Genomic DNA, 25,887 nt, shown 5'->3' with positions numbered 1-25,887 from the left:
TTGATGCACGTGTATATGCAATTCTAGCCTTCTTCAAGCTTGTTTAGAGCAGCGGTCGCCAACCTTTCGGACCTCACGGACCACCAGTGGTCCGCAGACCACCGGGTGGCGACCGCTGGTTTAGAGAAGGGTGAGTATGTGGAGAGAATGATCTCTGGTGTCTATTCATATAACGACATTAACCCTCTTGCCACCATCCTTATGACCTCATTTAATCTTAGTTCCTTTCTTGGAAGCCCCTAAACACAGCTCCACTGGCCTTTCGGGCTTCAAAATATGAATTTTGGGGACACATACATTTAGTCTATAACATTTCACCCCTGGCCCAAAATTCAAGTCTTTCTCACATTCTGACTACATTCATTCCATCACAACAGCCTCAGAAGTCTTAAATACTTCTAGTATCAACTCTTAAGTGTAAATTTCAAAATCTTATCTAAATATCATCAAAATCAAGTATTGGTGAGACTCTAGGTACTATTCATCCTGTGGCAAAATTTCTCAACAGCTGTGAGCCTGTGAAACCAGACAAATTACATGCTTCCAAATACAATGCTGGGACAGATACTGAATAGACATTCCCTTATAGAAATAGAAAGGAAGAAATAGAAAGGAAGGGGTGAGGAATCTCAAGCAAGTCCAAAAACTACCAAAGCAAATTGCCTTGAATTATGAGGCTCAAGAAAAATCCTGTTTGGTTCCATGCTCTGGGCTCCAGGTTCACCAGGGGTGGCCCTGTCAACCCCATGGCTCTTTTGGGCCTCTCACCCTTCTGGCTGTGTGGGAAGGCTCAAACCCTTTGCACACAGCCAGAAGGCAGGGAAGGGCTATGTTGGCTCACCTAAACAATGAGGTGGCCCCATCCTTTGAAACCCAGGAGAAATATTCAGCCCTGCCCCCTGGACCTCTGGTGAGAGTGGCAGCCCTGATGACCTCTGAAGTAATTTTCTTTGGGGTCACTCTTCCCTTTTTGAAGAATGATGCTTTCATCATCCCTGTAGAATGTCAGAAGTTCAACAAGTCTCCTTCAATTCAAACCGACAGTGCTGCCCTAGCCAGTTTGGCTTAGTGGATGGAGTGTTGGCCTGCGGACTGAAGGGTCCTGGGTTCGATTCCAGTCATGGTCATGTACCTCAGTTGCAGGCTTCTCCTGGACCCATGCAATCTATGTGTTTCTCTCACATCACTATTTCTCTCTGTCTTTCCCTATCCGGTCCACTCTCTCTAAAATTCAATGGACGAATGTCCTCGGGTAAGGATTCAAACAAACAAACAAACAAACAAACAAACAAACACAAATTGCCCTGCTTCTGCTTGTATAATCCCATAATCTCTTTATTGAGTGATAGTTTAGCTCTTCCCAACATGCTTTCTCATTTTTTGCAACATGGACTGGCTCTTGAAGTTCTGCTTCCTTCTTTCTTCAAGTCATCTCTCTCCTCTTGTATTTTACTTTAAGAAGATAGGAGGGCCCAGCCGGTGTGGTTCAGTGGTTGAGTGTCGACCTGTGAACCAGGATTGATTCCTGGTCACAGTTCGTAATTAGTCCATAGCAATTGCTTTTCCTCTAGTTTCCAATAACCTGTTCTTCATTTCCATTTGATACTGCATCAAAATCACCTTGAATGCCCTTATTTCTGGAATGCACCTTAAAATTCCATCCTCTACCCACTACTCAGTTCTAAAGCTGCATCCATAGTTTTAGGTATTTATTGCATTGGCACCCCACTTCATGGTACCAAAATCTTAGTTAGCTCAGGCTACCATAACAAAATACTAGTACAGTATGCTAGGTGACTTAAACCACAGACATTTATTTTCTCACAATTCTAGAGTCTGGACTCCCAAGATCAGGGTGCCACTATGACTGATGTCTAGTGCAAGCTCTCTTTCCGGCTTCTAGGCAATAACCTTCTGGCTGTGTCTTTCCTCTGTGCTCAGCAGAGAGAGAGGGGTCTCTGGTGTCTGTTATAAGGACACTAACCTTATCAGATCAGGGCCACATCCTTATGACCTCATTCTGCCTAAATTTCTTGGAGGCCCTATCTCTAAATATAGTCACACTGAGGGTTTGAGCTTCAACATATGATTTTGAGGGCACACAAACAGTTAGTCCAGAGTACCCCTTCTTGCCTGGTTTTATATAAATTTTGTCTTTCTGGTGCCTTTGTATGTTTTCCTTACTTGAAGTTCTTAAAACATGGGACCTTCTAGTGCCATTCACCCTTTACAAAGCAGGAGGGCTACCCCGCAGAATATTTCACAGTGACACGCCTGGTCATAGCACTGACACTGATCCCAGGTAACTAGCATGCTGCACTAATTTCTAATTGTTCTCATTTCTGTGGACTATGATAAACATTCCTGGTCAGTATTGTCTAGTCCTTTTTTATTTTTAAGGGTTGGGTTTCAAATTTTTGTTTCATGCTTAGAATTATTGTGGCTTTTGGCAAAGAATATTTTAAACTGGGTGAAAGGCAAGAAAAAATGTGGATTCAAGAAGTGAAAGCACAATTGTTTACAGTTCAGTAAGCAGTTGTGGTTAAGAAATGTGTCTGCTCATCATTACCAGATTACTTAAAATATTATGGGGGAGCATACGTTTTAAACAAAAAGTAATTATGCTTTTTATGGGGTAAAGAAGTGAATTCTTTATAATTTAGTTTTTATGTGTTATAATCTAGACCTATAGTTAGAGCTTTATGAATTTTACTAGTATTGTGAAATTATCTATGAAATGAATCTAACGGCAGCTTAAAACATTTACTCAGAAACTAACGTTTTGATTTACCAAGCATTAATAATAATGCGATAATACAGTTAATGAGACTCACTTATTGAATATTCACTGGAACATAATAGGGAATATTGCTAGGTATTTGGGAATCATTAGAAAGACTAGGCATAGTTGTAACTTCTCAAAAGAAAAGCTAGTATAAATATGTACAAATAAATACAATTCACCTTCCAGTGCAGCTTAAAAAAACAGTTATACAAATAGTGAATAGATAAAACATCACTTGGATTTGATTTAGGAATGTATTGTTTGTTTATTTTTCTTTTTGGAGCATCAGGTGACTCACATTTAATTTGCATTCTCTAGGTACCTATCTAGTCCAGTTGAGGTAAAGGGAGGTAGGTAAAAACCATCTTGATTTGGCAGTAAAATCAAGACTAGAAAAATAGTCCTCAAAGTTCTTCAAGTCAGTTTGTATTAGGGTTCATCAGCGCATACAGATTTAATGGTACTGATACAGGTACAGCCTCCATAGTGAAATTATTTATTTTTTGCCTTAAAATTTTTATAAATCAAAGGTATAGTGATGACATGAGGGAGAGTAATAATCTCTGCTGGATGAAAAAGGAGAGTTTGTGTTCAGAGAGCTCACCAGGGAGATGGTGATGAAACCCTTTTGTAAATTATGGTCTATTTTTCATCTCATTATAGAAATAGTTTCAATTTAGTTGAGTAGAGCTATAGATTTGAGTTTAGAGCAGCAAGAAGCAACAGGTAACAAAGCCATTTGTGTACAATGCAAAGCAGTTTGGATTTTATCCAGTGGATAGCCATTCAAGGGTTCAAGTACCATGGTGGCTATCATTAAATTTACACCTAAAAAGATAACTCTGGTGGGTCTTATGAACACTAGGTCAAAATGGTGAGGTATTAGAGTGGGGAGGTAAGTTAGGGCCAGACTGTTATAATAACTAAGAGACATGTTAATTTTATTATATCTACAACTGATGTCTTGGTATCAATATTTTCCCCTGCCACCAGCCCCCTTCCACATACGCAAAGAAATCTACTCATCTAGAAATTTTCTCTATCTCAGTAAACATTAACTCTATTCTACTTGCTCAGGTCAAAAATATTGGAGTCATTCTTTTGTTTTCTTATCTTTTTAAAAAAATATATTTGCATTTATTTCCGAGAGGAAGGGAAAGGGAGAGAGAGACAGAAACATCAATGGTGAGAGAGAATCATTGATTGGCTGCCTCCTGCACAGTCCATCAACAAGTATTACTGGCTCTATCTTAAAAGCATATCTAGTTTCCAATATTTATCACCATCTCTGTCTCTACTCTCCAGGTCCACGCTATTACCATCTCTCCTGAATTGCTACAGTAGTTGTCTAACTAGTCTCTCTACTTCTTATCTTGAGCTTTCAGCCTGTTCTCAACAATGCAGATCATATGCCTTCTCCATTGTCTTTTTATTACACTCAGAAGAAATATGCCATCCACACAATAGTATAAGACCTGTCTTCTCCCAGCTTTAACTCATTCTGACCTGATCTTCTATCCCCTGCCACCCAGACTCAGGCATGGTGTATAAGCCCTTTATTATTTTACAAAGCTAGAAGTTCCTAGATAATTGTCAGAAGTTAATAGAATACAACATAGGGTTGGTTAAAGATATTATTTAAAAATTCACAAGTAACTAATAGAATGACCCAAAATAAGACCATTCGGTACTGGATATATATACTAGTATATATATATTTTGGGGGGGGGGTGGTAAGGTGGGGGGAGCTATAAAACACCTTTTTCAAAAGAGTACAATGTGCAGTGATTATACCATGTTAATTTGGAATGAGCTCAACAAGTATTAAGGACAGAGGTTCTATTTGCCTGGGAAGCAAGTGAACTTTAAAATCCCCTGATGCCTGTCCCTCACCTTTGCTGTGATGTCTTGCCTCCCTTCTCCCCATCTGTGTTTATGTGTCTTTGCCTCTGTGCCTCCATGTACATGATGGGTGAGGACTGAGGAAAAAAGGAATGGTGAGCACTTGATGATTTGGCCTGAATGAGAGAAAACAGTACCAGCAGGACATACATTTTAAAGTAAGACAATGGATTAGCTTTTGGATATCAGTGAAGATGGAGACACAGTAATAATATCAAGGGAAAATCCCAAATTCCTATGTGGTCAATATTTGGATAATTAAATGGACCAACTTAACGTTAGTGCAACAGTATATTATGAAAAGTTTCTCTCCTCTATATCTCTCCCCACATACTAATTTGCTTCACTTGGTACTTTCCTGTACGGCTTTCATTCATTTCTTGTATTGTATCTTTTATATAAGTATTCATGAGATTTGTCCTCACACTATATATTAACCCTTTGCGGTCATATTAAATTTGGACATGGGTGTCGTACTGGTCGGAATTAATTTCCATTGAAAGAGCAGTGATACATAACATGCAAGATTATGAAGGATAAACAAGATTTATTAATTCTTTTTTGGAACTACGTCACTACTAGTAGAATCACTACAAACGTTATCACTTTCTACATCAGAGTCAGTATTCAAGGTGCCAAAATAAAACTCTTCATCGTTACTTTCAGATTCACAGTACACTTCTTTCGGTAACTTTCTTTTTGCCATTTTGGAGTATTATTTTGAAATATCTTAACAAGCGAGAATGCCTAATTACAGTTAAACGTAACTTGTAAAGCTTTATTTAAAATTCTGCAAAGTATCTCCGAAGCTTGTCGATTTCTTCACTCTCAAAAGGCGACTGTCTCGCCACGGTGTTTTGCATGGCGAGTGTGGAACGACCGCATTTGTTTATATTGAGTTTCGGTATCTCCGATTTGTCGGGGCAATGTTTTGTTTCGTGACAAGGTCGCTTAGACACTTAAGAGCTTTCAGAGAAATTATGAACTGATACATGAATGAATAGAGTTAAGATTCTTATGGTTCCTTGCTGTGATGGCTGAGAGCAGACATACGACCAGAATGGTAAAAAAGCTTTGGTGACTGAGAGTAGACAAACGACCGCAAAGGGTTAACTAGTAGCCTGGTGCATGGAATTCGTGCACGGGGTGGGCGGGGGTGCAAGTCCCTCAGCCCAGCCTGTACCCTCTCCAATCTGGGATCCCTCTCACAATCCGGGATCGCTGGCTCCTAACCACTCACCTGCCTGCCTGCCTGCCTGATTGCCCCTAACCACTCTGCCTGCTGGCCTTCTCACCAACCAACTGCCTCCCCTTGCCAGCCTGATCACCCCCAACTACTCCCCACTGCCAGCCTGATCCCCCCCACCTACCCCCCACTGCCGACCTGCTCGCCCCCAACTGCCCCCCTGCGGCCTGCTCACCCCCAACTGCCCTCCCCTCCTGGCCTGATCGCCCCTAACCACCTCTGCCTCAGCCCCCACCATGGCTTTGTCCAGAAAGACGTCCAGAAGGTCTCCCAGTCTAATTAGCATATTACCCTTTTATTAGTATAGATTCATCAACATAACCCACTTAGGAGGATTTCAGTTGACATATCTATGATTGGACCTTAGCTACCTATATACTTAAAATAAGTTATTTAACCCAGTAGTCACAAATATATTTTGTTCTTACATCATTTACTCAATTCTTTTGTAGCTGCTTAGTCATTTAAAACCAAAGACATTTTAAGAGCAGTTAGCTGATAATAATAAGTCATTCATTTATACATTAATTGAGCAATAAGTTAAATATTTTCTATTTTTAACTAAGAACTTTTTTCTCTGCTAGGCCTATGCTTGGATAGAAGTTACTAGGTCTTGTGGTGTATTTTCTTTTTCTGATTCTTAATCATTGAAAGTTTTTGTTGTTATAAATTAACATGTGTGCTCTCCGTTTGATCTTTGTGGCCCTGTCTCTTTAGTGGTTAGTACTATGACAGGCTATCCTTTTCTTTTTCAGTGTTGAAACCCTCATCATGTCCTCCACAGCAAGAAACTCCCTGGAGTTCATTTCTCAGCGAATGTGCTTTCTTTGCATTTTAAACAGCTCCTAATTGTTCGCATAATAAAGTAGGGGAAAAGCATCATTCACAGTTTCCTATCATTAACTGGCATTTACTTAAGAGGCATTTTTTTTAAAATATGTATTTTATTGATTTTTTACAGAGAGGAAGGGAGAGGGATAGTTAGAAACATCAATGAAAGAGAAACATCGATCAGTTGCCTCCTGCACTCCCGCCACTGGGGATGTGCCTGCAACCAAGGTACATGCCCTTGACCGGAATTGAACCCGGGACCCTTCAGTCTGCAGGCCAGTACTCTATCCACTGAGCCAAACCGGTCAGGGCCTTAAGAGGCATTTTGATTCTTGACTAATAAGGATATTCAATTTGTAGGATTAGACCTGTCAATAATGCTCTCGAACCTTAAAAAGGTCTTGCAACAACTAACTTTATCAGTTTCCGTACCTGTCAAATACCCTATTGCAAAGGGTATTGTGAATCAAGTACAATAATAGATTTGAAAATGCCTTGAAAAGTTAATAATAATGACAATTACCTAATGACAATGGCTGCCATTATTGCACATGGCGCAGGCCCTGCACTATGGGCTTTCGGTGTTATCTCTCTTGATGTATGCAGTGTTCTTGAGGGTAGTTAACTTCCTCCATTAAAAAATGACTGATGGTTGTCAGAGGGGAAATTGGGGGACTGAGTGAACAAACTGTGAAGGGGTTAAGAACTACAAATTGGTAGTGACAAAATGACCCTGGGAATGTAAAAGTACAGCAAAGGACTGTAGTCAATAATATTAACTATGTACCCAGGTAGGGTATTTGAAATATTGCGGGGATTACTTTGTAAAGTATATGATTTTCTAACCACTGTGCTCTATACCTGAAACTAATTCTATATAATGAAGAGCTAATATGCTAATTAGACTGGACGGTGGATCGATCTTCCAGAACAACCTTCCGGAATGACTGGTGGGTGGGGGTGGGGCTGCAGGGCCGCAAGGCAGCTGGGGCTATAAGGGCCGAGGCAGCTGGGGTCATGAGGGTCAAAGCAGCTGGGGCCACGAGGATTGAGGCAACTGGGGCTGCAAGGGCCTACCGTTGCACAAATTTCATGCATTGGGCCTCTAGTCTATAACAAAAGGGTACTATGCTAATTAGACCAGACATCCTTCTGGATGAATCCAGGGCCGGAGGGAAGCCGCCCACGTCCTGGGTGGCGGAGGGAAGCCGGTGCCGACAGCTGGGGGGAAGGAAGACCTACTCCTGCACGAATTTTCATGCATCAGGCCTCTAGTACAAAATAATATCAAATATACACTAATTGAAAAAAATAAATTTCTTTAAAATTATAAGGTATTTGAGGATTTCAAAGGGAAGAATAGTTGCTTCTGGCTGGTTCAGGAAACACTTCCTAGAGAGGTGACATTTTGGCCGTCGTACAGCGTTTATGGAAAATGCTGTCCCACTGGCACACAAACGACCTGCATCTAATTGCAAACAGTCTAATTGTAAAGCCAGTATCTTGTGCTCAGATTGAAAGCTTGCCTTAAATGTGTGATTTGTCCTCAGTTGCCTCATGCTTTTTCCTCCCGCAATGGGGACATTATTTTTTTCAGAAAGGCAGGCCACTGCTTCCTCCTTAAGGCTGGGCCTGAGGATCTGCAGGAGAGACTTTGGAGTGCTTGGCGGAGAGCCTAGTGCTGTTCCCAGCCCTCTGGTGAGGTGTGATGCTGCTCATCATTCATTCCGAAACCTGCTCAGTCGCCAGGCCTGCTGCAGTTTAGTGATGCTCAGTATCATCAAGTGCGTTTATTCTACAAGTTATTCGGTGCTACAGACCTTGAACAGAATTTATAGTTATTGCACTGTTGTCAGGATTTATAATAAAAATCTTCAAAAAAAACTCTAGTCAGTAGCACTATGATTCATCTTAATAATAAAGGTTTTTCTTCTGTAACACTACTTATGTGTTCCTGCAGTATCTTGCCTCTCATAAAATCTGTCAGGGTCTACGGGAATTGTAGGGTTGGGGAAGACCACTGAAAACCTGTGTCACGTTTTCATCAGAGCAAAAAGCAATAAATAGAACCTAAAGAGAGGACTTGTGCTGCGTAGGCAGGCAGCTGAGCATCGCTGGAGGCTGCCACAGCCAGGAGTGTAGCCACACATACCAAGAGTGTGTGCTCAGCTGCAACACTTGGTCTTGAGCAGGACAGCACGTAGCCCTGAAGCTCTGGACAGCAGCTGCTGCCAGTGGTTGATTGGTGAGGCGGCGAGCCTGGTATACACTGCTGAGGATGAGGCCTGAGTACAGATACAAGTTTTAGAAATTCTTAAAATATGTCCAAAAATGCTCCTGTGGCTAATGCAGTGCACAGACCTAGGGCTTTTTCCATTTGCTGCTGAAGACCCTAATTTTCCACCATGGCTCTGGCTACCTTGTCAGGATAAATGGTGTATGTACCAAAGTGACCTCATGCTGTCCTGACTTCTTTTCCTAGTCACATATTGAAGAGGAGCTACTTTTCCTTAAAGAAACACCTGTTGTGGGAGAGCACATTCAATATTCAGCACCTAGTCATGGCCTTTCTTTAATACTTGTTTTTAGCCCCACTCTTCTCCCACTCAGTGTAACATTGTGCTGGTTCATATTCTTCCCCCATTCCATTTCCTTCTTTATCTTAAGACTAGAGGCCCAGTGCACGAAATTCATGCATGGGAGAGGGTGGTCCCTTAGCCCAGCCTGCACCCTCTCCAATCTGGGACCCCTCAGGGGATATCTGGCTGCCGGTTTAGGCCGGATCCCACCCCCCAACCTGGAGCCAGGATTGAGCCTGCAACAGAAGTATGTCCCCGTGACCAAAATTGAACCCATGACCCTTCAGTTTGTGGGGCTATGCTCTAAACACTGACCAAAAGCAGTTAGGGCTTCTTCTACTTCTTAAAGCAGCCCTTTAACATTTCTTGTAATGGTTTGTTGGTAACAAACTCCTTTATCTTTTCTTTTCTGGGAAGCTCTTTATTTCTCCTTCACTTTTAAATGATAGTCTTGCTTGGTAAAGTTTTGGTTGTAGGTTCTTCCTTTTCATCACTTTAAATATTTCATGCCAACCCCTTCTGGCCTAAAATGTTTCTGTTAAGAAATCAACTGACAGACTTATGGGAGCTGCCTTGTAGGTAACTGTCTTTAATATTTGCCATTTTAATTATGATGTGTCTTGTTGTGGGCCCGTTTGGTTCCATTGTGTTTGGGACTCTCTGTGATTCCTGGACTTCTGTGTCTTTTTTTCGTCACTAGATTAGTCAAGTTTTCTGTCATTATTTTCTCAAATAGGCTTTTGATCCCTTGCTCTCCTTTTTCTGGTATCCCTATGATGCAGATGTTTTTGCACTTCATGTTGTGCCAAAGTTCTCTTAAACTATCGTCATTAAAAAATATATATTTTTTGCTATGTTTAGTTTTTTTTATCCCTTGTCTTTCATATCATTGATTTGATCCTCTGCTTTATTCTACCAAGTGTTTATTCCTTCCAGCGTGTTCTTCATTTTAGATATGTATTATTTATTTCTGACTCTCCTTTTTTAGGGTTTCTTTGTCTTTTTTCTTGCTGCTGAGTTAAACATCCTTGTAATCATTACTTTGAACGATATGTCCGATAAATTTCTTGACTTCATTTCATTTAACTCTTTCTGGATATTTCTCTTATTCTTTCATTTTTAGCCTGTTTCATTTTTCTCCCCATTTTGGCTGCCTCTTTGTGTTTATTTCTATGTATTTGATGGAGCTGCTATGACTCCAAGTCTTTGTGGGATTTCCTTACTGAGTAGGGTTCCGTTTGCAGTCTCCTTAGTCACCTGAGCTGGGTGCTCCGGAAATGTCCCTTGTGTGGGTTATGTGGCCCCTGCGTTGTAATTGAGTCTTGAGTGCTATTGGATAATCGTGCGTGGAATCGACCCTCAGGTTGACTGACTGTGAGGCTGCACCCTGACCACTGCATGCGAACTGCTATACAGGTGTTGACCCACAAAGCCGAGTTCACCTCAGTAGGGTTTGTTGCCTGCTGAGATCTCCCTTTGGATATGCTGCTTGTGAAGCTTATTGGATCCTGCTCTGATGTCTGAATCTTGCCACTGGGTGTGTTGGTTCTCGGCTGCCTGGGTGGGACTGTGGTGGAGGCCAATGTAAGATGCTGCCTGTGACGGGCCCCCAACAACTTGTTTGGAACAGTCTCGATGGGGCTTCTTCTGTAAACCCTTTGTTATAAGACTTTTGTTCAGCTAGTCTTCAGTTGGTTATTCAGAATGAGTTTTCTGTAATTTAGTTGTAATTCCTGTTTGGTCCTGGGGAGGAGGCAAGTGTAGCTTTCACCTCTTCCATTGCCATTTTGGATCTCTAATTCATTTCTTTAAATTATAAAACAGAGTAATAGAAAAACGTAAGTGTATTTACCACAAAGAATTAATAACACGTTTTAATGTTTTCTTATTTTGATTTACATATTTTATAACAGAAACAGTATTGCAGATAAGTTGAAAATCTTCTGAGTTTCCTTCCCTAATCATATTCCTCTTTCTCTCTCTTTAGAATGAGTTGTTATCATGAGTTTTCTATGTATCCTACTAGTCCATATTTATGTACTTTTATTATATATGTATTCATAACTTTACAGGGGAGGGCAAAAGTAGGTTACAGTTATTTGTATGGAAAACAATACAAAAATTAATAAATAATAATAATACAAGAATAAATTCTGTGTTTCATGTACTCACAACTGTAAACCTACTATTGCCCCACCTTGTATGGGTTTCTGTGTTTTAAAAAAATAACATCACAAGTGTCATACTCTAAAATCTTGTGTACCCCATCTTCTTTTTGAGATCTCTCTGTGCTGATACATGTAGCTCTGGCTCATTACATTACACTTACATTGTGTAGTTTCTGTTGTATGAACACACAACAGTTTACCCATCCTCCTATTGGTAAATGCTGGGTCCAGTTTTCTGCTCTTACAAACACCTCTGAGATGTGCTTCCTAGTTTAGGTCTCCTAGTACATGTGACAAGGGTTTTGGAATATATATCTAGGATTTCTGAGTTATAGGACTGTCAACTTCATTTATCTCATGTAATCTTTAAATATATTAATTGTGGCTATTGGCGTGATTCTCATTTTACACATGAGAAAACTGAGGTGTTGAAATGCTCTATAACGTGTCTAGCTGAATAATACACCTAGTACCTGAATCCAGGTAGAATTTCGCCCTATTAAATCCAGACCCCCTAACACCTAGCAGTCCACATGCATTTGCCACTTTTAACCTTTATGATCATTAGAACAGTTGCAGCCAACCAGTCATCCTGCATCATTTGAAAGTAGAAAATCAAAGCAGGTAATGAGGTGGAGGAAGTATATAAGAAAGAAGGATCAATTAGGTGCTCATACTTCCTTTGATATGTGAAATAGTGGGTCTGTGTTTTCCATACGCACAAGACTGTTTCTTTATGATAGAAGTCTACACTTTGTATTTCTTAAACGCAACACGCAGGCCGTTTTGGACTTTAAAGACAGAGGAGCATGTTAGAGTCTGTTTTTATTCTGCAAAGTGTGCAGACCTTTTTTTCCAGGGGAAGGAAACTATCCGAGCATGATTCTTTTGTTCATGTCCCTTTATTCATACTTGAGCCATGTCTTTTAGACTTTATTTTTCCTTTTGTTTCTTCTTTCCCTTCCAGGTAGCAGATCTGGTGTATTAACTGTGAAAATTCTAGAGCTGCATGAAGAATGCACCATCCAAGTCGCCATGTGTGAGCAGTTAGTGGGACTGCAGGCTGGCGACTCTTCTCAAGGTGAAGCCTCTGGGCCTGGCCTGAAGGTTCTCTTCACCAAGGAGACTGCACACCATCTCAGGGGGCAGCCCCAAGACATCATCCACATCTACCCTCCCTGGTGAGTGCAGGACCTGACTCCAGGAGCCACCACCTGTGAGTTTGTCCCTAAGGCATTTGTCTCAAAAATGTTGTCAGGAACATTTTTGTCGCTTTATTATAGAGACATGCCAGGGGAAGGAGCCAGGACTTTATGGAACAGAAGCACTGATTTGTCTCTGATGGCTTGTTCGTAGGGTTTAATCTAAAGAGCATAGATGGTCACTCATGGGTTAGAAAAATTATTTTTAGGATACCATTTTTGCTCTCTTCTGCATGGAATATTAATTTTTACCACAAGAAGAAGAAAATATTGCTATTTTGAGGGAGAGATTCAGCAGCCTCATTTAAAAAACTATTAACTTTATCAGCAATTTTTAAAGTTTCTTTCATCTTTTAACTGTGTCTGTAGCAAGTGATCATGCGGCTCTAGTTAAATTCTTCCATTAAGGCTGAAGATATCAGGATATCTTGCTTTATTTTATTATTTTAATTTTTATTGAACATTATAATATAGATGCAGGACCTTACACAGAGCATAAATATACATTTCAATGAACAATCACAAAATGAATAGTGAATTCTACTTCTTGACTGAATTCCTATCCAATCAAGAAGTAGACTGCAATTTGTACCTGCGACCACCCTATCCTCTTCCATTTCCTCCCTCCCCTGCTCCTCCAGGTGACCATAATTCTGACTTCTGATGCAGCAGAGTCCTTTGAATGTTTGAGAACTTTATATTGATAGAATCATATGGTAGTCATACAGTGTGCATTCTCTTTCATTGGACTACTTTCTCTTAATATTATGCTTGTGAGATTCATCAATTTTGTTGCATGTTGCTATATGTTCATTTTCATTGCTGTATAGTTTTCCATTATATTAGTTTATGCAATTAATTCATCTGATCTTCTGTTGGCATAGCTAGAATATTGTGGTTAATGCTGTACCGACCAACTGTCATTCTGTGTAGCTTACTCAAAGAAATACAGCTCTATTAATTCTCTTCTCTGAAATTCCCCATCATCCTAGTCATGCATCATTTTTGTATCATTTAAAAATTATTTTAAAATTTTTTCTTGACCATATGTCCTCTTCCTCTTGGTATAGGCTTCTTCTTTACTTATAACAACATGCCTTGGGGAGTTGTTGAACCGCTTTGTCCAAATTGTCCCCTCCATCCTTTCCTGAGCCCATTTCATTCAGGCTTTTGGCCCGCACTCCCCACCTCTCACTCCCTGTTGTCCGCATTGCTTCTCCAGTGCGCATTTGTGAGAGAGCCGTGTTTCCTTGTGCGGTGCTCGCTCCTGGTTTGCTTCCCTGTTTCCCCTGCGCTCCTCCTCACACCTTCCCCGGCTTCTCAGTACTGAACTGCTGCCAGGCTCAGTCCTAGACCTCTTTTCTACTCACCTCACCACCTGGTGATTTCATCTCTTCCTACCCATGGGAGCCTCCTAACAGCTCCACTTCCAAATCCATACAAAGTCCAGCATTTCTTTTTATTTCTAGGCCATGATCCTTTCCAGGTAATCACTTTTTGGGGATTATTGCAACAGTCCCTTAAATTTTCCCTCTGCCTCTTTCCTTACCCTCTGCCTGTTTCTGCTCAAGATGACTAGAGGAGCAAAGCTATGAATATGTAAGCCATCATACTGGTTTTTGGCTCCACGCTCCACCTCATGCAGAGTCAAAGCCCCTCCTGAGCTCTGGAATCTCATCTCCTGTTCCTCTCAGCTTCCCCAGTTCCATTTTGGTCACCCTGGACTCCACCCTGGTCCTCAAATTCCATGCCACTCTCTACTCTTACTTCGGGGCCCGGGTTTTTGCTGCTCCTTGTGCTGGGATGCTTTGTCCTACCACCTCCACCTGCCTGCATGGGTTGCTGTTATAACTTCTAGACATTTACTCAGCTGTTACCTTCTAAAGAGGCCCTGGGTCATCTAGCTAATGTTGGAAACTACTCTGTTCTACACCCTTTATTCTCCTTTTTTTTTTTCCACAATCACACATATTACAGTTTATCACTTTTTATTTCCTCATTTGCTTATTTGTGTGTCTCCTGCTGCTAGATTTTTAATGTCTCCTTTACTTCTTAGGGCCTGAGGACACTCAACAGAATTTTGATGTGGAATGAATGAGCAGTTTTCTCCTTGCCCTAACAGTGCTCCTCCCATTCAGGATCTTGTTACTATAATTCGTTCTGTTCTTTCAGCTGCTTTATTCAGCTCTTTAAAGTTATTGGAAGTCCTTACTGGAAATTTATGGTTAAATCCAGTAATATTGGCAGTATTTGATTTGCAGTGTGTCCTAGTTTCATCTTCTTTATGAACATACAACAGCTGTTTATGATTTAGTTTATTGTACCTCAGTAAAAGATGTGTATTCAAGCTATGTTGAATTTTTTACCATGAGCCATAGAAAACTCAAGCATAGTTATCTTGGGAATGTTCTTTAAAAACATGGTGTGTGTGTGTGTGTGGCGGGGGGGGGTGGGGGGTGGGGGTGGTGGTTATATCTTTTCTTTAAATAAGCAGGTAAAGTTGAACTTCTAGAATTATTATGTAGGTCCCTATAGCATCCTAATTCCTCTAGATAATCTAAGATCAATAGTCCAAGAGAAGAAAAGTCAATAGTCCCCAACCAGTATTTTTTAGAAAATAAAATACAAATGGTTCTAAACACAGGGAAAGATACCTCCATATGATAGTAAAAGAATTGCAAATTAAGATGGTAAATACCATTTTTTAGTTTTCAGTTTGCTCAATATCAATACAGAGGGTTAGTAAGGGAAGCAAACAGGGATTTAATGCACTGTTAGGGGGAATGTAAAATGGTGACACATTACAGTGTGTGCTAAAATTCAAGAGACACATCCTCTGATCCAACTACATATAATATTTATAGAAATTTATCCTATAACTCTTCCTCACAAATATAGAAAATGATGTATCCATTGCATTATTGTCTGAAGTAACCTATTTGTCCCTCCCAAAGGGCTGATTGACTAATAATGGTATTTCTGCATTAGAAGTCAATGAAAATAATGTAGCAATATTTACATATTAATGTACTCTTGCGAAATGATCTGCAAGACATTTTTCTAAAATAGAAAAGCATGGTACACAGAGTGTCAGGGTTAGCCTCCTGGAGGTGGAGATTCTCTAGCTTTGAAGGCTAAGTTGAAAAGAACCATGAAGGGACTGTAAAGGCATTTGAAATAGAGGAGACTGAATGAGCAGAGACCAAGAAGCCAGAAGGGCCTGATGAAGGGTGTATGCTGGGAAATACGGACGGAGTGGAAATTCTGCACCAGGAGCAGCAGCAGGTGAGGATGGAGAACCTGTGCACAATGTTATAAGAGCTGGTATTAAATACTCCCTGCTGCCTAGGGAAGAAGAGATGTGATCCGATTCATAGTTTGAAGTTTGTGGAGGATAACTATGTGTCGGAGGCCAGAGTAAAGGCATCTCAGAGGCTTTGGGGGTAGCTTAAGTGTAAGGGAAGCTGATGATTTCAAGTAGAATATTAGTGGGTTCAGAATATATTTTGGAGTTAAGAGGCAACATGATTTGCTGACGGGTTGGATAGGGTATGTGAAAGAAAGGCAAGGAAGACTCCTCTAAGATTTGGCTTGAGTTATGACGCTGAGTAGTAAAATGGGGAGACATAAGGCATATTTTGAGGGCATAGTCAACAGTATCTTCTTGACACCAGCAATAGAGCCCTAGGTAATCATGAGAGAAACTGTGATGCCAGAAGAGAAACTCAGCCCATCTGAGTTTAATGTACGCATGTGTGGTCAGTGCCAGCGGACCAAAGCTCTGTTTGTTCCTGCTTCTATTTGCTGCCTGGGATTCTTTGAAATGAAGAAATTGCTGGCTCTTATTGCTAGACATAAAGCAATGCTAAAGATAGAACTTTGTTTGCTATGTGGGATTGTCTTTCTGTTGTGACAGCCAAAAAGCCAAATTTTCTCTCCAAAATGACAGGGTGTTTTGAGAGGAAATAAATAGAAAACTAATACACTGTGAAAAGGACAAATATACCATGATGATGATCTGGACAGACTAAAACATTGGAGGAAAGGAGAAAAGGAAATCAAGCTTTCATGCTTATATGAGGAAGAAGGAAAGCAGGCTTTCAGCTGGTGACCCACAGAACACTTTTCCATAAGGTCTTCATAGGAATAAGACCAAAAGCTCCTGTGCTCAGATACTTCGGGAAAGGCTGGTAAAATACGGATCAGTTTCTGGACTGTAGGGGTTCTCAAAGATCTCTAACTTGTGATGTGCATTACGATTTACAATAGAGGGAATCAGAAACAGAGGCGAACCTATAAACAAAACATTAGCAAACAGCCTGGCCCGTGTTGCTCAGTGGTTGAGCATCGACCCGTGAACCAAGAGGCCACCAGTCGATTCCCAGTCAGGGCATATGCCCAGGTTGCAGGCTCGATCCCCAGTACGGGGCTAGGAGGAGACAGCTGATCCATGATGTTTCTCCCTCATCAAAGTTTCTATCACTCTATCTCTCTCCCTTCCTTTTTCTCTAAAAATTAATTAAAGTCATATTTTTAAAAATATTAGCGAACATTCTTACCTAAGAGTGGGGTCAAGAAAACTAAGGGGAGTAATATCTCTAAAGAAGGCAGAGAAAGAAGTTCTAGAAGTCCATGCCTCATCTAAAGCACTCCTGCGCTGGCAGGAGCTGTCTGTTTTGGAACTATTCTAGAACCCTGGAGCCTAGTTGGACACTTGCAGTGTGGGGAAGACCTTGATTAAGAGTAAGTTTGGGGGAATTTCAGCCTTTAAAGTGATAGCACCGATCTTCCCACACTCCCCAGCCCCACAGCCCTGGTTCAGAATGCTGGAGCCAGGGGGGGTGATATATTGGGGTTGTGTATTGATTCCTCAGTGCTGCTTTTGAGCACTGGGGGGACTAATGCAGAGGCTAGTGGACATTTTCAAACTCCCACAGGCTTAAGTGGTTTCCAGGAGACTTGAATAAATAATACCTATATTCCTTCCGCTTTTGGGAGCCAAGCATTTAAGAAAATCTTTATCAATTGACCACAGAGACAATGAAGTAGAAATGTCAATCACCACATATGAGAGGGAACACACACCTTGAAAAAAATAGCATGAAAAAGTCATAAATGGATTAATTCAGCCTTTAATAAAATAAGTCAGCAATCCCTGAGGAATAGAAGAATTAAATTTCTAGAGTTAACACAAAACAAGACTCAAATATCCAATTCTCAGCAAAAATTATAAAATATACATATATAGGAGAAAAATGGCCTATTCACAGGAAAAAAATAATAATTTGACAGAAACAATCACAGAGGCAGCCCAGACATTGGAATTATTTGTTAAAGATATGAAATCAACTGTCTTAAACATGTACAATGAGTGAAAGGAAAATGTACATAAAAAAATGAAAGGAAATCAGGAACAATTAATGAGAAAAATGAAAATGTAAGTAAACATATAGAAATCATAAAGAGAAATTTTGGAGTTAAAAAGTACAATAATTTAAAATTTAAAACTCAATAAGAGGTTACAAAGGAGATTTGAACAAGTGAAACAAAGGATCAGTGTTATGGTAATACTAGGAAACGAATACACAGAATCTTAAATTTAAAAAGTTTTACTACAAAATACCTCTTATGTTCTCAATGGAATAAAACTGGAAATTACAAACAAAAGGAAAACTAGAAAATGCATAATATGGAAAATAAGAATGTATTCTTAAACAGCCAATGGGTTGAAGAAGAAATACAAGGGAAAATAGAAAATAACATGAGACAAATAAAAATGAAAACAAAACACCCCTAAACTTACTATATAAAAGCAGTGCAGCATTAGAAATTTATAGATGCAAACATATACATTAAAAAAGAAGACCGCAAATCAATAACTTATATGTACACCTTAAGGTACTAGAAAAAAAAAAAGAAGGGTAAACCAAATCCAATGCCAGCAGGATAAAAATAATAAAAATTAGGAGAGAAATAAAATATAGAGAGTACTATATAGAAAAACATTAGAGAAAGTCAATTAAACTCAACGTTGTCTCTTTGAAAAGAGCGACAAAGCTGACAAACACTTATTTAGACTGCCCCCCCAAAGTGAGAAGACTCAAATTATTACAATCAGAAATGAAAACGGAGACATAATTATTGATTTTACAGAAATAAACAGGATTATAAAAGCATAGAATAAACAGCTGAATGGGGAGAAATTTGATAACTTAAGTAAAACGGGCAATTTCTTAGAAACACACAATCTCCCAGACTTATTCATGAAGAAATAGAAAATCTGAAGAGACCTATAACTAGTAAGGAGATTAATTCAGTAAGCAAAAGTCTTTCAACAAAGAAAAGTCAATGACCAATGAATTCTTCCAAATATAGAAAGGAGAATTAGTACCAGTCCTTCTCAAACTCTTCCCAAAAATTGAAAAGGAAAGAATGTTTTCTAATTCATTCTATGAGGCCAGCATTACTCTGGTACCAAAACTAGACAAAGATTATAAACCCCACCCCCAAAATAAAAACTAGAGACCAGTATCCCTTATTAATATTGATTCAGAAATCCCCCACAGAATACTAGCAAACTGAATTTTTAACATGTTTTTTAAATTTATCTTTTTTGTTGAAAGTATTACAGATGTTTTCTTTTTTCCCCCATTGATCCCCTCCACCCTATTCCTACTCCAGGCCTTCACCACACTATTGTCTATGTGCATGGGTTATGCATATATGCATATAAAAGTTCTTAGCAGCATATCAAAAAGGATTATACACCATGTCCAAGTGGAATGTATTCCCAGAATGCAGGAATGGTTCAGCATTGGAAATAGATCAGTGATTAATGAAGGAAAAAACTAAGATCATCTCAGTTGATGAAAACGGTCAACAACCAGGAACAGAAAAGAACCTCCTCAACTTGATGTGGGACATTCATGAGAAACCAGCAGCCTGATACCACACTCGATGAAAAACTGAAAGTTCTTTTTTTAAGCTCAGAAACAAGACAAGGATGCCTGCCTTTTACCACTTACGTTCAACATAATGAAAATTCTAAATAGGGCAGTTAGGCAAGTAAAACAAAGCAAAGATATCCAGTTTGGAGAAATAAAATTGCTTCTGTATATAGATGACATGATCTTATATGGAGAAAACCCTAAAAATCACATGTAGTTTAAAACTAATAAATTCAGCAAAATTGCACGATATAAATCAATATGCAAAATCAGTTGTATTTCTGTTTACTAGTAATGAATAATACAAAAAAATTTGGAAACAATTTCATTTACAATATCTCAGAAAGAAAAAAATTAGCAATAAAATTTAACCAAGAATACAGTGAAAATTTGCTAAAACAAATAAATGGAAAGACTTCCCATGTTCCTGAATTAGAATCTTAATATTTTTCAGATGATAATACTTCCCAAAGCAATATACAGAGGGACTATAATCCCTATAAAATTTAAACACTATTTCTTCTAGAAGGAGAAAACCCATCTTAAATTCATATGTAATATCAAGGAATTCCAAATAGCCAACACAATCTTGGAAAAGAGCAGTAAAGTTGGAGGACTCATACTTCCTGATTTCAAAACATTATACACTAATTAAAACAGTATGGGCCCTGGCCAATTTTGCTTAATGGTTAGAGCATGGGCCTGTGGACCGAAGGATCGTGCGTTCGATCCCTGGTCAAGGACACATACCTCATTTGCAGGTTTGATCCCCAGCCCCAGTTGTGGGAACATGTGTGAGGCAACCAGTCGATGTGTCTTTCTCACATGTTTCTCTCTCTCTCTTTCTCTCTGTCTCGCCTCTCCTCCTTCTTTCTACCGTCTTTCTAAAGATCAATGGGAAAAATATCCTCGGGTGAGGATTTAAATAAAGAAAAAAACCAAAATAAAACCCCAAAACAAAACAGTATGGTACTGTGGCATTAGGACAGATATAGAACAATGGAATAGAATAGAGAGCCCCAAAATAAACTGTTATACATATAGTGAAATAAATGATTGGAAATTGGATAGCCACATGCAAAAGAGTAATGTTAGTCCATATACAAAAATTACCAATCAACTGAAGAAGACCTAAACTTAAGAGCTAAAACTATAAAATAGAGGAAAATATAAAGGGAAATCTTTATAACATTGGATATGGCAATTGTTTCTTAGATGTGGCACCAAAAGCATAGCCCAATTAAAACTAAATTTAATATGTTGAACTTCATCAAAAACTGAAACCATTTTTGAAACAAAGGTCAGTATCAAGAGAGTGAAAAGACAACCCATAGAAAGTGAAAAAATATTTGCAAATCATAGGGCCAAAGAGAAATATTGATTCCTTATATTTGAAGGACCTTGGTTGAAAGAGTATTGAGCTCGCACCAGCCAGAATTTAAGGTCCAACACTGCATTTCTAACCATTTCGTTGAGCCTCATTATGTTCATTTGTAACCTGGCAGGTGAGATCTGCTGTGCCTTTTCACAGGTTACGGAGGATAAGTAATGAATAAAATAGTCCACCATGAAACTGATCGTTTCAGTGTCTATTTCTCTGTGACATAGAAACATAATTATAACTGTGTTTCAGAGGCTTCAACTTCACACAGTTATTGAATATGAAAATCATGTAAAAGTCAGGTGAAAACTCCATAGAGTATTGTGAAATAATGTAACATACTATTATAGGTTTCAAAGGATCACATACAGCATTGCTTCCTCTAATCACACATGTTAAGGTAAATTAAGTAAAGTGCCTGAACGAGTGTGATTTATTAGGGCCAGAGAACACTGTCTAGAGAGCAAGGTTTATTTACATCAGAGAAGCTAGACATCACTGGTTTCAAAATGAAAATTTTGATCAAACAACATAAGTGGTTACTTGAAGCCAGTTTTGATCTAGCTTTGAATCCCTGTTAAGAGCATTACAGTTAAAGCAATAAATTTATGGTTAAACATTAAACATTATTGAGTGAATAGAATGCTTCATATCTAATGCAGCCTCCCTATTGGCCCACCTGTACTCCTTATCACAAAAGTAAAGATTGGGAAGGCAAACAAAGGTTTCACTGTTTAAAATTTTTCTTTCCGGCCATGGTCTCCCAGGCATGGGTCGTGAGCACAGCCCCTGCATTGCTGGCCGCCAGGTGCTGCCTCTGAGCTCATGGAGAGAGAAGGTATTAAAGGTGTCACTGCATTGGCCTCTCAGTATCTCTCTTTAAGGACATTCGACTTAGCACTCTCATTCTTTCAGATACAATAACACATTGTGACCCATCAGGTTAAATAATAAATGTGAACACAAATGTTATATTTCATAAATTAACACAGGTTTATTTTTGCTTAAAAGGTCTTAGGATCAGTCATGTTCTTCATCTCCTGGAGGTTTGCATCAGCTAGAATAAAATTTTCTTAATTTTTCTCTTTTTTTTCTTCTGTTGTTTTTAACGTAACCACGATCAAGACAAAAGTCAAATCAGAGTTGGCCTTAAGCTGGCCTTGTTCTCGAAATGATAATGGCTTACGATGGTCACTGAGGGTTCACACTGTGTTTTCTCCTCTTTGTGGGCACTGTTCTTTCTTCCTGGAGTGTCTTTTCACACCGCCCTGGTCCACATACAGAATTTGTACTTCTCCTGCTCCTTCTATGTTTACCTTTCTTGCCATCTTCTACCTAGTTCCAGGCAAGCTTGTTGCTCTCTTATGTGGCACACTGGTGCCTTAACCTGCCCCTGTTAGAGCGCACCCAACAGAAAAGTCACCCACAGTTACACTGCTCTTTCCTCCCACTCTGTGAACTGCTCGAGTTCAGGGCTAGTATGATTTGTGTCATGAATGGGACTTAGCTTTGCAAGAGCAGTGTGATCAGATGGTCTTCATATTTTCCAGGAAGGTCTTGAAACTAGATGATCAGCTCATTTTTAGGAATCAGACATTAGGGTAAGAATATGTATGCTCTTATTTGCAGCTATAAAAGCACACAGTTTACCTATCTTTCAACCCCAACGAAGATAAAACTGCTTGGGAAGTTTTCACTGTCCACAATCTTATAGGACAGAGGGCTGACAGTAGCAGAGACAGGTACTGTTCACTTATCAGTAGTGCTATCCTATTAAATTAATGCCACGCTGACAAATAAAATATTATGAGCATAATCACTGCATTTCAGTTGTTTTCCCATGGGACGTATTCTTTCTCATAGGCCTAGCATGGTGATGCTGGAGAGTCTTCAGCATTCCTATTGGATGAAGAAAAATAACCAGAAGAAAAAAAACTCACACTAGTCTGATTAATGACTGCTAAGTAAAGGTTCTAGTTTCTGTATGATTGACCATAAATCTTAAGCATATTATGGAGTAATTTTTTTATGTACAAGAGCTGAGTGTTTGTATAGTATTGAAACCGAGTTGGTACTGTTTAACCTAGGTTGTTATAAGTTTAAGATGTTATATTTCATCCTATTTTTAGATGGATAATTTTTGTTCCATATTATTCCCTCTAGTAGGTTTATAAATTATTTCATTTTCTATTGCTTAAGTGGTTATTCTTATGTTTTTAGCATGCCTACTTAAACATGTATGAATATATGAATTTCTAAAATTAATTAATGTTGCCTCACTGAAAATTTAGCACACTATTATTTTCCCCCCAACCCACTCCCATTCAGGCCCTCACCCACTAGTATCTGTGTCCACTGGTTATGCTTATATGCATGCGTACAAGTCCTTGGGTTGATCTCTCTCTCTTATCCCCACCTTCTCCTACCTTCCCTCTGAGGTTTGAGCATCTGATCAGTGCTTCTCTGTCTCTGGATCTGTTTTTGTTCATCAGTTTATGTTGTTCATTACAATCTACAAATGAGTGAGATCATGTGATATTTACCTTTCTCTGACTGACTTATTTCGCTTAGCGTAATGCTGTCCAGTTCCATCCATGCTGTTGCAAATGGTAGGAGTTCCTTCCTTTTTATAACAGCATAGTATTCCATTGTGTACCACAGTTTTTTAGTCCACTCATCTGCTGATGGGCACTTAGGCTGTTTCCAAATCTTAGCTATTGTAAATTGTGCTGCTATGAACATAGGGGTGCATATATCCTTTCTAATTGGTGTTTCTAGTTTCTTGGGATATATTCCTAGAAGTGGGATCACTGAGTCAAATGGGAGTTCCATTTTTAGTTTTTTGAGGAAACTCCATACTGTTCTCCACAGTGGCTGCACCAGTCTGCATTCCCACCAGCAGTGCACAAGGGTTCCTTTTTCTCTGAATCCTCTCCAGCACTTGTCGTTTGTGGATTTGTTGATGATAGCCATTCTGACAGGTGTGAGATGGTACCTCATTGTCATTTTGATTTGCATCTCTCGGCTGATTAGTGACTTTGAGCATGTTTTCATATGTCTCTTGGCCTTCCTTATGTCCTCTTTCGAAAAGTGTCTATCTAGGTCCGTTGCCCATTTTTTTATTGGATTGTTTATCTTCCTTTTGTTAAGTTTCATGAGATCCCTGTAAATGTTGGAGATTAAACCCTTATCGGTGATAACATTGGCAAATATGTTCTCCCATGCAGTGGGCTTTCTTGTTGTTTTGTTGATGGTTTCTTTTGCTGTGCAGAAGCTTTTTATTTTTATGTAATCCCATTTGTTTATTTTCTCTTTAGTTTCCATTGCCCTAGGAGCAGTATCAGAGAAGAAATTCCTTCGGCATATGTTTGGATTTCGCTGCCTGTGGATTCCTCTAGTATTTTTATGGTTTCCCATCTTATGTTTAAGTCCTTTATCCATTTTTTTTAAATTAAATCTTTATTGTTCAGATTATTACATTTGTTCCTCTTTTTTCCCCCCCATAACTCCCCTCTTCCCAGTTCCCGCCCCACCCTCCGCCCTCACTCCCCACCCACTGTCCTCATCCATAGGTGCACGATTTTTGTCCAGTCTCTTCCCGCATCTCCCACACCCCTTTCCCCCCCAAGAATAGTCAGTCCATTCCCTTTATATGTCCCTGATTCTATTATAATCACCAGTTCATTCTGTTCATCAGATTATTTATTCACTTGATTCTTAGATTCACTTGTTGATAGATGCATATTTGTTGTTCATAATTTGTATCTTTACCTTTTTCTTCTTCTTCCTCTTCTTAAAGGATACCTTTCAGCATTTCATATAATGCTGGTTTGGTGGTGATGAACTCCTTTAGCTTTTCCTTATCTGTGAAGCTCTTTATCTGACCTTCAATTCTGAATGATAGCTTTGCTGGATAAAGTAATCTAGGTTGTAGGTTCTTGGTATTCATCACTTTGAATATTTCTTGTCACTCCCTTCTGGCCTGCAAAGTTTCTGTTGAGAAATCAGCTGACAGTCGTATGGGTATTCCCTTGTAGGTAACTGAGTTTCTTTCTCTTGCTGTTTTTAAGATTCTCTCTTTATCTTTTGCTCTTGGCATTTTAATGATGATGTGTCCTGGTGTGGTCCTCTTTGGATTCCTTTTGTTTGGGGTTCTCTGCGCTTCTTGGACCTGTAAGTCCATTTCTTTCACCAGGTGGGGGAAGTTTTCTGTCATTATTTCTTCAAATAGGTTTTCAATATCTTGCTCTCTCTCATCTTCTGGCACCCCTATAATTCTGATGTTGGTACGCTTGAAGCTGTCCCAGAGGCTCCTTACACTATCCTCGCATTTTTGGATTCTTTTTTCATTTTGCTTTTCCGGTTGGGTGTTTTTTGCTTCCTCGCATTTCAAGTCATTGACTTGATTCTTGCGCTCCTCTGGTCTGCTGTCGGGAGTCTGTATAATATTCGTTATTTCAGTCCGTGTATGCTTAATTTCTAGTTGGTTCCCCAATATAAGATCGAGGGTCTCATTAGTTTTCTTGTAGATCTCATTAAGTTTATCGGCGGCTTCTAAACAGTTCTTGAGAGACCTTAAAAGTGTGGTTCTGAACTCTATATCTTCCATTGACAATTTTGTCCTGTTTCTTTGTCTCCGCATTTTGTTATGCTTCCTTGGTGCACCCCCTAGTGGTCTTTGTGCGCAGTCTTATAGTTAAACCTTGATTGTTGTAGCTAATACCAGGGAGGGTTTGACCTCCAGGCCAAGTGGCTATGAGAATCAGCTGTGTCTGCAGTGAGAGAACTTCTGTCCTCTAGGGAGGTGCTAATCTGGCGTTTGCCTGAGGCTATCCGGCAAATGCCT

At 39.4% G+C, this 25,887-nt stretch overlaps 1 protein-coding gene across 15 annotated transcripts in view; it reads left to right on the top strand.

The window, feature by feature from the left end:
• Positions 1-25,887, top strand: part of SPIDR (scaffold protein involved in DNA repair) — a 285,103-nt gene that overhangs the window by 95,976 nt on the left and 163,240 nt on the right. For all 15 annotated transcript variants that reach the window (XR_004972557.1, XR_004972556.1, XM_036338725.1 and 12 more), the window contains one exon: positions 12,479-12,692. Coding sequence is in view for 13 of the 15 variants with exons in the window: in XM_036338725.1 (XP_036194618.1) it covers positions 12,479-12,692 (214 nt within the window). In the remaining 2 variants the exon portion in view is untranslated. The remainder of the gene's footprint in view (positions 1-12,478; positions 12,693-25,887) is intronic.

The sequence above is a fragment of the Myotis myotis genome, unplaced genomic scaffold, assembly GCF_014108235.1.
Source record: "Myotis myotis isolate mMyoMyo1 unplaced genomic scaffold, mMyoMyo1.p scaffold_m19_p_16, whole genome shotgun sequence".
NCBI lineage: Eukaryota > Metazoa > Chordata > Mammalia > Chiroptera > Vespertilionidae > Myotis > Myotis myotis.
The sequence above is the reverse complement of the archived record's forward strand: the minus strand, read 5'-3'. Positions and strand labels throughout refer to the sequence as shown.